This window comes from Watersipora subatra, unplaced genomic scaffold (assembly GCF_963576615.1).
Source record: "Watersipora subatra unplaced genomic scaffold, tzWatSuba1.1 SCAFFOLD_42, whole genome shotgun sequence".
Taxonomy (NCBI): domain Eukaryota; kingdom Metazoa; phylum Bryozoa; class Gymnolaemata; order Cheilostomatida; family Watersiporidae; genus Watersipora; species Watersipora subatra.
This window is the reverse complement of record NW_027045390.1, coordinates 227,651-241,375: the sequence shown is the minus strand read 5'-3', so window position 1 is coordinate 241,375 and position 13,725 is coordinate 227,651. Positions and strand designations below refer to the sequence as shown.

The window sequence follows — 13,725 nt, the reverse complement described above, 5'->3', positions numbered from 1 at the left end:
TTGCCGCCTTGATCAGTTGATCACCCTTGGTTGATGCAACCGTTTAAAGGTCAAGGCCAAGATTACCCATATAGATACTATTCTACCCAGTATCTATACTAGGTAGAATAGCACCCATATAGATACCGGTACAATTCTACCCATATACGTATAGATACCGGTACTATTATACCCATATACGTATATACACTGGTAACTATTCTACCCATATACGTATATACACTGGTGCTATTCTACCCATATGAATACTGGTCGAAAGCAATGCTAAAACCTTCATATGCTCATCAGGACTTGATATAATCAGCTGGTTTTTATCATTTCTAATTCTTGTAGAGTCTGACCATCTTCAAGAAGACCTGGCAGAGCTGTCAGGAGAGATTTCACTTAAACAAAGAAGTGTGTTAATAAAAGGGTGACAATTCTGTAACTGGTATAGGCTTAAATTTTAGTATAAAAAAGTTCATGAAAGTGTCTCTCCAAATTTAAATATTCCATTTTGCACTATGAGCTATAATGATTCTCTTGCTCTGCAGGCTGAATTTTATTCTGCTATTTTAATTTCAGCAGAGATAAATCACAGTTGACCACTTCTGAAATAAAAGACGTGCGGTTGACACCCCCATCCTCGCCATCGCTGAGCAGGAGATGCCAGCCACTCCAGGACTCTGACAGTACTAATGTATTCATGAGGCTCACCAACACACAAACTGGCGGCACACAAAATAAAAAGGCGCAGAGCTTTGGCACCGTCAGCAGCTGTGACAAAGTAATGAGGCCCAAGTTTTCAAGTTTAACCCGTTGAACTACTTACGTAATTGTCTTCATGTGTTGACTAACAAATTATGAGCTGGATTTGCATGTATGTGAGTCTATACAGCCTAATACTAACTTACTGTGATACCTCCAACATCATTAAAATCATTCAAAAACAAATATTAACCGAGCATGGAAAAAACATTTCATAATCACGATGATGAACAGTCGCGTGTTTCTAGAGCATTGCTGACTCAGTACTGCTGCAAAAAGTCTCAGACTGAACAAACAGTTGCCCTAATGCCATTCCCCTAAAGATATACTATTCGGCTCACATTGGACTAAATAGGAATATTGCATCTCTTAGAAATTAGAAACTCAGGCTAGAATTAGTGTTGTTAGTCTCAAATAGCAAGAATTAACAAAGAGTGCACACCAAATCGCAGAGTGGTTTGTTATAACAGATGCGTTTCACTGCCTTGAAGGAGCCAACTCAATTTTGGCGTTATCAGCTCTTAAATAAAAGCCCAATGCGTAAACCTTTTGAATGGCCCTACAATACGTTTTCTGTAGTCTATGATTTTTACCATGCGACAATGTATTGTAAACAACCTCGCTACATCATGTGTCTGGTACACTTGTCTACACACAATCTATACACAATCTAGGCAACTAGTTGGGCAATTGACCTTATGACCTTGTGTATCTTGACTAGAGAGGTGATACTAGCCATGGCATCCTAGGAGTAACTTGTAACTAAGCAAGTGCTTACAAATGTTTGCTTTTCAAACAACACGAGTGATTAGCCAGATGAGCAAACAATAGGCATTCGTAGTCCATAGTAGTCCCATTGTATAACGACTTGGAGAGGTTTATTTATGACGATAATATTGAGCGATGCTGCTCCAAAGTACTCCTATTGTAGCGCGTTGCTTCATGAGCCTCTATTTTGATTGCTATGAGTTGGCAAATCGCTACTCTTCCAACTAGCCCCACTTTTTGCCTTTGGTGTTCTAGTAGCACACCAAACCACGGACTGCAGTACCTCTTCTTTACAAGAAAATAATAATTTTAGGAATCGTTATGATTTTAATGTTAGTTTTTCTAGGCTAAGCGATGCACTCTTTGATATAGTAAAATGGCTAGAGAGCATTAAATTAGCATTAGACTAACTACATGATATGCAAGTAAAATAATTATATGTTGAAAGCATAATTTTTATTCCCCATAAGCCTTTAAAACGATTGACGTAAAAAATTTCACTAATAGAACATTGGGGTGAAGATATTTTCGAGTCATCTTTATACCTGCAGTAGATCATTTATAGGAGGTATGATTGGTTTCTGTCTAAGAGCTATGTATGTGTAACCTTATCAAATTGTAATAGCGATGTTGTTACTAGAAGCTCAGCAACATTGTTACTTAAATTTACATGTTTTTATTTTGATGGGTCTCTTGCAGGTGACAAGTTCCAACCAGAGTCTCATATGTGTAAAGAAGGCAGTTGGTCACACAAAGGCTGTACTATCTATATGTGCCGCCGACAATCTTTTGGTTTCTGGCAGTAAAGGTAAGTGTCAACTTGACTCTAATCTAACGCACTAACATATTCTAATACCTCATAATTGACCTGCGTTTCCTTTTGTCTCGCAGACTTGACGTGCAAAGTGTGGGACATGTCAATTGGTTCAGAAGTTTTGTGTCTTGGTGGCCACCCTAACTATGTCTCCAAAGTTCGATATTGCGAGGTCAACCGGCTTGTCTACACTGTCTCCAATTCATTTGTCAAAATGTGGGACATCCGAGCTGGAGCTAAATGTATAACAGTGCTCAGGTAAGCCTAGCTCGACTCATACTTACTTGCTTTCAGATGCAATTACATTTATATGGTACTTGTTACCTTCTCTACCACACATACAGTCAAACTGTCCAACATAAGATATTACAGTTAGTTCCTATCATAACGGTTAGTTCCTATCATAACAGTTAGTTCCTATCGTAATGGGTAGTTCCTATAATAACTGTTAGTTCCTATCGTAACGGTTGGTTCCTATCGTAAAGGTTAGTTCCTATCATAACGGTTAGTTCCTTTCGTAACGGTTGGTTCCTATCCTTGCGGTTAGTTCTTATGATAACGGTTAGTTCCTATCCTTACGGTTAGTTCCTATCAAAACGGTTAATTCTTATCCTTACGGTTAGTTCCTATCCTTACGGTTAGTGCCTATCATAACGGTTAGTTCCTATCGTTACGGTTAGTTCCTATCATAACGTTTAGTTGCTATCGTAATGGTTAGTTCCTATCGTAACGGTTAGTTCTTATCGTAACGGTTAGTTCCTATCGTAACGGTTAGTTCTTATCTTTACGGTTAGTTCCTATCATAACGGTTAGTTCCTATAATAACTGTTAGTTTTTATCATAACAGTTAGTTCTTACCATAACGGTTAGTTCCTATCCTTACGGTTAGTTCTTTTCATAACGGTTAGTTCCTATCGTAATGGTTAGTTTTTATCATAACGGTTAGTTCTTATCCTTACGGTTAGTTCCTATCATAATGGGTAGTTCCTATAATAACTGTTAGTTCCTATCGTAACGGTTAGTTCCCATAGTAAAGGTTAGTTTCAATCGTAACGGTTAGTTCCTATCATAACGGTTAGTTCCCATCGTAACGGTTAGTTCCTATCGTAACGGTTAGTTCCTATCGTAAAGGTTAGTTCCTATTCTTACGGTTAGTTCCTATCAAAACGGTTAGTTTCTATCATAACGGTTAGTTCCTATCATAACCGTTAGTTCCTATCATAACGGTTAGTTCCTATTATAATGAATACTGTGCCAACAGAGATGGACACAATGTGAGGTTTTATATCTTATGTTGCAGTTCCTCTGGTCTGGTGCATGACAGTATCCCTGTGGAGCCAGCGTCGAGCAGTCAGGCCATTCTCCAACAGGGAGAGCAGCAGATATTTGATATCCAAGTCAGCAGAGATGGACATAAACTATACACAACTACTGGAACCACCGTTCGGCTCTGGGACCTCAATACGTAAGTTGATGCGTTTTTTTCAGTTACGATCCCTAGAATAAAAATCTACATTTGTTAGTTTGTATGTTGTCCACAAATGTAATGTTGTTGCTAAGAATCCCTCTGATAATGATGGATTTAGTTTGGATGCCGGCTTGTCTTCAATTTCCTTGTAAATATTTGTGTATATTATAGTTTGAGGATTTTCCAGTTAAAAAAATTGAAGATTACGAAAATTAGAGAATTCTGAGGCACACACTTTCATTGACAGCTATTTCTGTTAAAAGCACTTTAAAAATATTAGTATTAGTAACTGTAGTTACCAAGGTTAACATAGTATTTTGTCATTAATTTTTAGTGTGTACATCACATAAAATTTGAGAAGGAGTGAATGATTGATTTCAGTATATCAGTTTTTCCTGGTAATTACTCAATCCAATCGTGATCCCACTTGATGGCCTAGAGATCAGAGTCAATATAAAATACGTCAGACCTAGTCATTGCTGCATTGTTGGGCCTATCTGGTTCAGTCTCACCAGATCAATCTGTCAGTACGAAAATATAAAAGTTTGATGATTTTCACCAAGGGGTGTTTGTATTAAATAATCATGATGGGCTTCTACACCCCTCTATACGACATTTTTATGTTACGATGCCAACACCGGAACAAATTGATTTCGTATGGCAAGGGTCTAATGCAAATGTAACAAGCAAAATTATAGATAGGTAAAATAATAAAAAATATGAAAAGGTTTTTATAGCACATCCAAGGTGGGATACTTCTCGATATATCTACTAGCTAGTATATTGTACTTACTGTCATTAGAGGTGGGATACTTCTCGATATATCTACTAGCTAGTATATTGTACTTACTGTCATTAGAGGTGGGATACTTCTCGATATATCTACTAGCTAGTATATTGTACTTACTGTCATTAGAGGTAGGATACTTCTCAATATATCTACTAGCTAGTATATTGTACTTACTGTCATTAGAGGTAGGATACTTCTCGATATATTTACTAGCTAGTATATTGTACTTACTGTCATTAGAGGTAGGATATTTCTCCATATATCTACTAGCTAGTATATAGTACTTACTGCCATTAGAAGTAGTGTACTTCTCCATATATCTACAAGCTAGTATATTGTACTTTCTGCCATTAGAGGTAGGATACTTATCCATATATCTACTAGCTAGTATATAGTACTTACTATTATTAGAGGTTGGTGTATGAATTTTAGAAAATCCACCACAGTTGTAACTCTCTTCTATAGGTGATTTATGTACACAACTATAACCTTCCATAGGTGGTTTATGTACACACCTATAACCATTCATCTATAGGTGGTTTATGTACACAACTATAACCTTTCTTCTATCAGTGGTTTATGCGCACAACCCTAATCTTCTTTCTTTGTATAAGTCCAAGGGTCACTCCTAATGTGTATTTGATCTACCCTATGTGGCATTTTGTAACTGACAGTTATTTTTCATTGGTTGTCCGCTTGCATGCACAACATCATTTAACCATATATATATTGTTAACAGCACTTACAACTAAATCTAGCAATTTAGCTTCTGCACCTTTTTGATGACTAATTGCTATATTCATTTAAACTGTCAAGGCTGGTGATCTGTAAAATATTGTACGCTTACAGGCTATCGGCAGTCGGAAAGGTTGCTAGCGGCCACCAAGCACCGATTATTTGCCTTAGTTTATACAACGACTCAAGAGGGAAAGAACAACTCTTAACTGGCTCCAAGGATTATCTAATTAAGGGATTTGATATTTCCAATGAACAAACTTCAAATTATCCAATTCAGGCCAAATTTACTATGGCCCCTCCTCACTATGATGGTGTTCAATGTCTCGCGCATCGTCAGGACATCCTTTTTAGTGGTTCTCGGGATATGTGTGTCAAAAAATGGAACCTCAGTGAACCCTCTTCTCAACCACAGGTAAAATTGGTGTTTTTACAATACCAGGTGTTGCTCTATTTAATAGCAAAATAAAGGTGATAGTTATTTCCGGTAATGGTCACCAATCAAGATCACCACTTTGTAATAAATATTTTTTATTAGAAGTAATATTTGAGATGGAGTGAATGATTGATATCAGTATATCGGTTTTCCTGGTAATCATTCAATCCAATTGTGATCCTACTTGATGGCCTAGAGATCAGAGTCAATATAAAATATGTCAGACCTAGTCATTGCTGCATTGTTGAGCCCATCTGGTTCAGTCTCACCAGATCAACCTGTCATACGCAAGACATTATGCTGTGTCTCTCACCAATATTTGCAAATGTCTTGTAGGTTTGTTACAATACAGAGACTCGTTTATGATTAAAAGTTTCATATTGCAGGATCGCATTGTTGACTCATTCAAAAGGGACAAGTTGATTTGCCAGTGTTTAATCTTTACCATCTTTAATGCAGTTCACGCCGCTCCTTTCCGCTTAAGTTGAATGTCAATTTCAAACAAACTCCTGGTTCCTCATTCCTCAACTTGCATTGTTTTCAGTCAGTTAATGGCGCCCATAAGGACTGGATCACCGACATGTGCATGCTACCAGATAATGACATATTGCTAAGCTGCTGTCGCTCTGGCACTGTGAAGATTCGGTCAAACGAGACTTGCCAGCAGCTAGATGAAGTGCGTGCTCATTCATTAGCCGTCAACTCTATGGCTACCAACCGCAGCAATCTCTTTACTGCCTCTAGGTAAAGTAGTATATAGTACTTACTGTCACTAGAGGTAGGTAATTGTTCAATATATCTACTAGCTAGTATATCGTACTTACTGCCATTAGAGGCAGGATACTTTTCAGTATATCTACTAGCTAGTAAATAGTACTTACCGTCACCAAAGGTAGGTAATTGTTCACTATATCTACTAGCTAGTATATAGTACTTACTGTCACCAGAGGTAGGTAACTGTTCACTATATCTACTAACTAGTATATAGTACTTACTGTCACCAGAGGTAGGTAACTGTTCACTATATCTACTAACTAGTATATAGTACTTACTGTCACCAGAGGTAGGTAATTGTTCAATATACAAATTAAGTAAGCTTATTGTAAATTGAATGTTAGGTCTGTCACCCATGTGTTCTAATGAGACACTTGGCCAATTAGCCAAATAGTATAGATTTACTGGCTTTTCCTTAAATCCAATTAATTCACTGATTACTGTATGTATTCGAGTATAATCACAAAATTTTTTACCCATTTTTAATGATAAATCATGAGTAAGCACAAGTAGTCGCATAGCGTCTTGTTGCCTGATTTACTGAGAACCGTTCGCTTAAGCAATACTAATGATTTTTGTACTGACTGTGTGACTACTTACCTAGTCGATCGGTGTGGCAATACAGATGCCTCAAAAGTGACGTTTTACAAATTGTATAGCGGTCAAATGATTGCGATGCTACTTTGTCAATTGGGAGCAAAACCTATTGATATTTTTAACGCGACTAGAACTCCTTAAGCATCCAACGTTGTTGATACGTCAAACAAAATCTTAAATAAATGCAATATATTGGGCTGACAGTTTCTTTTATAGTTATTCAATAGCATCATTGTGAGAATTGTGTAAATATGCCAAATGGAGAAGTTGATAACTTTGGTTGGTTCTACCAACATATCTTGTTCTTTGTCCAAGAACTTTTCATGCGCCACGATTTAGCATGTATAACAGACATGGTTCATGCTCTTTCAGTGATTGCACGATAAGGATCTGGTGGATGGACCCACATAAACTATACAGTTCATAGCCAAAGCACAGATTCATTCTCCATATTCTCATATTTTTTGTCTGTATTTATGTAGCTATTTTTGTTTTCTTTACGGTTGATGACTATGCAGGAAAATTATCTTATACATTTTTTTTTAAATCAATGTTCAAATTGTTTGACCCATGTACTTTGCATGTGTCTATATTCCTAGTACACATCCGACTATAAACTCTTTCTTGTCAAAGATCATCATGATGTTACATCATATCCATCGATGCAATTATTCTTCTCTTCTCGTCGATATTTATTTTAACCTTTTAAACACTTTGTCTGTTTTAACTGGCCGTAGATTTTCGAAATGCGCATTTATTTTTGGTTCAATAGGCTTTATTGTATTCAATCTTGTTCGTTGAAATTATCTCAAAAATAAACTAACTTTAAGAGTAATGGAGCTGTCATATGTATCAACACGAATCCTTTTACTTTGCTCTAATTTTGTAAGGTACCTACATATGTTTATCATAACAACATTGGCTCACAGCTAGTCTAATTTTATTAAAACTATACAATAACATCAATAGTTGAGTGTTTCATTGTTGAGCTGCATGCGTTTGCATCCTCGGTCCAATAAAAGCATGCATTTATAGATATGATAATTCACCTTAAGGAAGAAAACACATCAAAATGATACTTTTAAAGGCAAAGTAACAGTTCTGAAGGTAGTATTGCGAAGTAACAGTTATGAAGGTAGCATTGCAAAGTAACAGTTCTGAAGTTAGTATTGCAAAGTAACAGTTATGATGGTAGTATTGCGAAGTAACAGTGATGAAGGTAGCATTGCAATGTAACAGTTATGAAGGTAGCATTGTAAAGTAACAGTTATGAAGGTAGTATTGCAAAGTAACAGTTATTAAGGTAGTATTGCAAGATAACAGTTCTGAAGGTAGTATTGCGAAGTAATAAAAAACCTCATAATGTAGTCTACCATGTGGTCTTTGAAGCCCTCTGGGATACTTGCTTACTTACTCTACAGTTAAACATTGATGAGTTGGTACTGTGTGGGTGGAGCATGTTATAGTATTCCCTTTTTTTCTAGTTGGTCAGTTTGAGAAAACTAATATGTTTCTCAATGACTTCTCATCTAAAGAACTTTGAGTTAAAGGTTATTATTAAGGGAACGCCATTATCAAGCTGTTAGCAGCAGTCAACGCTTTCCAAAGGCTTTTGTAACTAAACATTTTAAATATTAATAAACAAACAATTTACTTGGCATTTTTTTAGTGAATCCAATTACTACACCTGGAAGACATCATTTCTATCTATGAACAGGAATCCAATTACTACACCTGGAAGACTCTTTACTAACTTAAATCTTTAATTTTTTTATCAAATAATCTTATTCAAAAAATAAACTTATTGAAGAAGATTAATTTTTTAAACATGTAAATGTGGTTAAAGTGACATCTTGTTTGTATAATATTAATCTCAACTTTATTTTACTAATTTCAGTTTTTACATTTACATCTTGAGCTCCGAAATAACTGCCATAGGTGTGACCGTGACGATAAAAAATCATTACCTTGTAAGGCTGTTAGGGTAAAAACATATTTTTTAGCAAACCATACCACCCAGGTATCGTTTGGAAGTATGGCATAAAGCAATGAGCCAGACGTTTGCACGCTTCACAATGCAGGCATGTTGAATTAGATCAATGTTATGTATATTTAACAGGAGAGTTTTCTCGCTGTGTCGAGAGCATTCACTCCCTACAAAAACACTCTAGTGAGTTTTTACACACTTAGTGATCAGAACGTGAGCCAAGACTACATGTAAAGTGTGCACTGTTTGGAAAGTATCTCACGTTCCATTTTACAGAATACGCAGAGATACTTCACACCTATAACCACTCACACTTCACTAATTTAGTGTTGAGCTCCACTGCTCCGTTTAAAGTAATCTGCTTCCTCATTAGTATTTTGCAAAACTGTCTTTCACCTTCTTCTAAAAATAATGGTAAGTATTATTTTAATGCCAAAGTAATGGCATTAAAATTTCACACACCGACATCACTCAGTTTTCTATGGGTCATCTAATGTATTAAGGTAATTTCAGAGATAGGTTGAAAATATCATACCCTTTCAAGAGCTTCTGTCTAATTTGCTCTTGACAGCAAAATAAAAAATTTCCATACTGCAAGATAAATTTTGAGAAGATATGCAATAAGTCAAATCTTTACTGAATTCACGTAAGATACAAGATCCTCAAAAGCTTTAGTATATTTGTATTTGAGTCACTTTGTCTGCAAATATGTAATATTTAGGCCTACTGATAAAGTATAATCTAGCCACAACTGACTAAGATTTCAGAGCTTTCAGCCACTTAGAAAATAATGTGTATCAGCAATGATATATAACCACTCCCCATAGATATGGGGGGTAGCCTGGGCATGGCTCTTGTGGGGATTGGGAGAGATCCATGCCCAGGCTACCCCCTCTCTCCCAATCCCCCACAAGAGCCAGATACCAATGACATATGCCCCCAGGCTAGGGGGCATATGTCATTGGTATCAGTATATAAAGAGTCTTGCTTTCAAGAATACGCTGAAAGAAGCAACAAAAACTGCTTGCTTTGCTAGAGTGAAATGCATTTTGGTTAATAGACAAACCGCTATTTCTATGATTAGTTTTTCTTTTACATGGTAACTTGAAATCATCCATGCTTTAGCCAGAATTTTGCTCATGCTAGATTCTATTAAATAATCTACCTCAATGCTAAATTTTAATCAACAAACACCAGAGCATATTCAGATATTTTGTTTTTTTAAGCTTGATTCCAATGTACATATGTTGAACCAATGATATACAGCCTGTGGGGCTGTATATCATTGGTTGAACTAATGTAAGAAAAATTTACAAAGATATATAATTTGTAATTACTTTCTAACTTTTCAATTGTTATTTTTTCTTACAAAAAAATTCAAACGAATCAATTCCTAGTTATTTTAACGCATCGTAAAGCAGCATCACCGCCAATGTCAATAAGAAGAGCCTCCGACTTCATCTTGTAATACATTTACACTCAAAAGCAATAATTATTCATAAATTCGTTAAAAGTTGTTGCCTTTCTCATTTTTAGACCCACGATTAGCTAGTCGAGCAAGACTTTCATTCAATAGTCTCCGAGCGTTCGAAGGAAGCTAAAGATAAGCTCGGCATGGCGGTTCGTTCCAGTTTCAGTACGAACTATTAGCCGTCTGTGATGCTTTGAGAACTAAAACACGAAGCGCTCTGCCATACTAGATTATAAGTTAATTTCCTGTTGATATAGTTCATGGTTTGATAAAAAAGAACAATTATAACTGCTATAATTGATGTTGCCACTCTTACAACAGCTAAATATGATAGACTTTGGTTACAAAACCAACTTCATAGATAGTTTTCAGGTTTGATGTTGCATTTTATTAGATATACCTCACTTGTTCTTTTCTCTGACTTTGTAATACCATCGCAAATGCGTATTAAATACCAAATTTATTAACGCGAGATAGTTCATGATAGTTGTACTATAAACTATTATAGTTGCAGTAAGCCCATTGACAAATGTACCAACTTTGCAAACGTCTTATGCTCGCACTACTGTCGTTATGCATTCGTGCAGCTTTGAATCGTAAAATGGACGGATTTTCACGACTCGTTTCGTAGGTTATCTTTTTAACATTGCAACAATCTGGTTATTGAAATATTTATTCTACTAAGAAGCTCAGACAGTTTCTCAACGCTGTTTACTACATGTTCACACATTGAATAAGCAACTATCGACAATCTTGTTTATGCGAAGGCCACTGCGCAGAGGGGAGATTTCTCAAAAGATATTGGTACGGCCACAGAGAAAGGAGAGACTGATCATGCTCGCGAAAATATTTGAAGCCAGTCTTAAATAACACCTCAGATGCATTTTAGACTGTTTTATACAGACGGAGGTTCAAAACCGTAGTCAATGCTATCGATATAAATGCAGTTACTGCAAAAGAAATGTTACAAGCTGTCCTAAATTCTTGAGAAATTTTTTTGTACCAAATATTGGTTTTGCGGAGAAATTATAACAGCAGCAATTAAGAATAGTAATAAGAAAACTTGCTGTTAATTTCATCTTTTTTCGAGTGTGGAGAATGTTGTTGGAACCAGTTGCACAGAAACATTGTTTTCTGTGGCAGTTATGCATGTTTATGGATATGTTGTATAGGTATAATGAAAATATCAAGAAAGTATATCATGCATGATGCGTTATTTAGTTTTATTGCACTGCAAGGCAACCTTTACTTAACCCTAATTTGGATTATTTATTACACCAAGACTTCTCACTCACTTATTGGTAGGAAGCAATCTTTGCAGCCCTTCTTGCATGCCCTTGTGCATACTCCTAGATGACTGTTTGCTCTTTTAGATTGTCTGTTCTCTTGTTGTGCACATGAAATGCATAATGCTGCTAAGCCGCAATTATTTCATTTATTATAATTAATATATATTAATTTTGTTTGGATATTTTCCTGCACATCATCGGCATTAGCGCTGTGCTAGTTTATGATAAAAGGGGCATCAAAATACATAAAGTGATAAGTCTGGAGCACAAGCCTATTGATGATCACAAGTCTCTGACTGACCTAGAGTGATTTTCACAAATCCTAAAACAAAGGTGCACACACTCCACAACTGAATTTGAATCAAATGACAACATTGGTGAAATGAATGATAAAATGAAATTACATAGGCATTAAAATCCAACCATATCACCATCTATTCCAGTCTATGTTCAACCTGATATAATTGTGTTATTATATTAATATTGTTTTGAAGCATTAAAATAATGGTATACCTATAATAAAAAGTGACTCAATTGATGAACGCTATTAGCAAACTAGCACGCTAGTAATAAAGTGATGACTTTCCCTTATGTAGCCTTATGTACCCTTATGTAGCCTTATGTACCTTATGTATGGAGGAACAACAAACTGGTTTAGTCAAGTTTATGTTTATATTTAGTTTTTAATGTAGCAGGCTCATGGACTCATAGCTCCCTTTCTACCATTCAATGTTGTGGGCTACATACAAAACTTTGATGTAGTTGCTGAAAAATCATTGTAATTGCGCCAAAAATTAGAGTGGCTGAGTCCGTTAGGCTGTATCATATTTTTTAATTTCTATTTAAGAAAAGTTTTTTGTTGGTATGCTAATTTTTTAAAAGAAAAATAACTTGTTTACTTTGGATTAAATAGCTCACCACGATAATCAGATAATGGGAAAGATCACCCTCCGTTCTAGCTGTGTGATAAATAAAAATGACTAATAATAAAGCACCATGAACAATATACTTGCAGTAAAAACATTTTGTACACTTTCTTGAGAGTAACATAGCAAATTTTTCTAAAACTGCTAATATTCATAATAAGTAGGTTTAAAAGTACCACCCGCTAAATGAGATTCTTCGTAACACCATCAGCTCGGTCAACAAGCTATACATCCAAAATGACTAGGGACTAGTCCCCTAGTCCAAGTGACTAGGGGAATTGGTCATCTACTTTGGACCATCTGGTGACTAAGACTGTCATAAAGGTGACTAGGTAGACTGGTGGCTGTTAGCTTTCTCCTTAAAATTTTTCACTCTTGTCTCACTCTCTACTACAATCAAGTACTAATCCCGCATAATATTTAAGCTGTTTCTTTGGAGCAAACTGTTTGGTAAGGGCCAATCACTAATTGAGCTGCTAACCAAATCACATTGTTAGTAACTATTTCTATTTAACTGAAAAATTTGGGAGTATAAAATTCAGATGCAATTTTTTTGGTGTAACTACTACTGAAAATGCACTGTTAGTCAGCTCAGTCGAGTGTTATACTGCTAGAGTCCTGCCAGGATCACATAGTTAGCAGCCGTTACAATCATCAAAAGCGCACATTGGAAATGAAATTAAACAGCAACATCAAGAGGCTGCAGTCAATGTGTACAATGATCGGGATCACACCATTTTTTTTGCTTCAATACAAGATTATTTATTACACCAAGACTTCTCACTCACTTATTCGTAGGAAGCAATCTTTGCAGCCCTTCTTGCATGCCCTTGTGCATACTCCTAGATGACTGTTTGCTCTTTTAGATTGTCTGTTCTCTTGTTGTGCACATGAAATGCATAATGCTGGTAAGCCGCAATTAT

At 36.0% G+C, this 13,725-nt stretch overlaps 1 protein-coding gene across 2 annotated transcripts; it reads left to right on the top strand.

Moving 5' to 3' along the window:
- Positions 1–295: 295 nt before the first annotated feature.
- On the top strand, positions 296–7,958 carry LOC137410416 (kinesin-like protein KIF21A). Of its 2 annotated transcripts, XM_068095835.1 has the most exons (8): positions 332–396; positions 565–766; positions 2,215–2,323; positions 2,407–2,587; positions 3,630–3,794; positions 5,437–5,737; positions 6,303–6,502; positions 7,502–7,958. In XM_068095835.1, exons 2-8 carry the CDS (start codon positions 686–688, stop codon positions 7,554–7,556), a joined length of 1,092 nt encoding a protein of 363 aa, XP_067951936.1. In that variant the 5' UTR covers positions 332–396; positions 565–685; the 3' UTR covers positions 7,557–7,958. The 2 variants fall into 2 exon arrangements, with proteins under 2 accessions (XP_067951935.1, XP_067951936.1); XM_068095834.1 differs by having other exon boundaries at positions 296–766.
- Positions 7,959–13,725: the final 5,767 nt, after the last annotated feature.

Excerpts from the sequence above, each read along its gene's own strand:
- LOC137410416 (XM_068095834.1), top strand. The coding sequence starts at position 686 with ATGAGGCTCACCAACACACAAACTGGCGGCACACAAAATAAAAAGGCG. Across the intron at positions 5,738-6,302 it reads AACCCTCTTCTCAACCACAG|TCAGTTAATGGCGCCCATAA; the intron begins GTAAAATTGGTG and ends CATTGTTTTCAG. Across the intron at positions 6,503-7,501 it reads AATCTCTTTACTGCCTCTAG|TGATTGCACGATAAGGATCT; the intron begins GTAAAGTAGTAT and ends ATGCTCTTTCAG.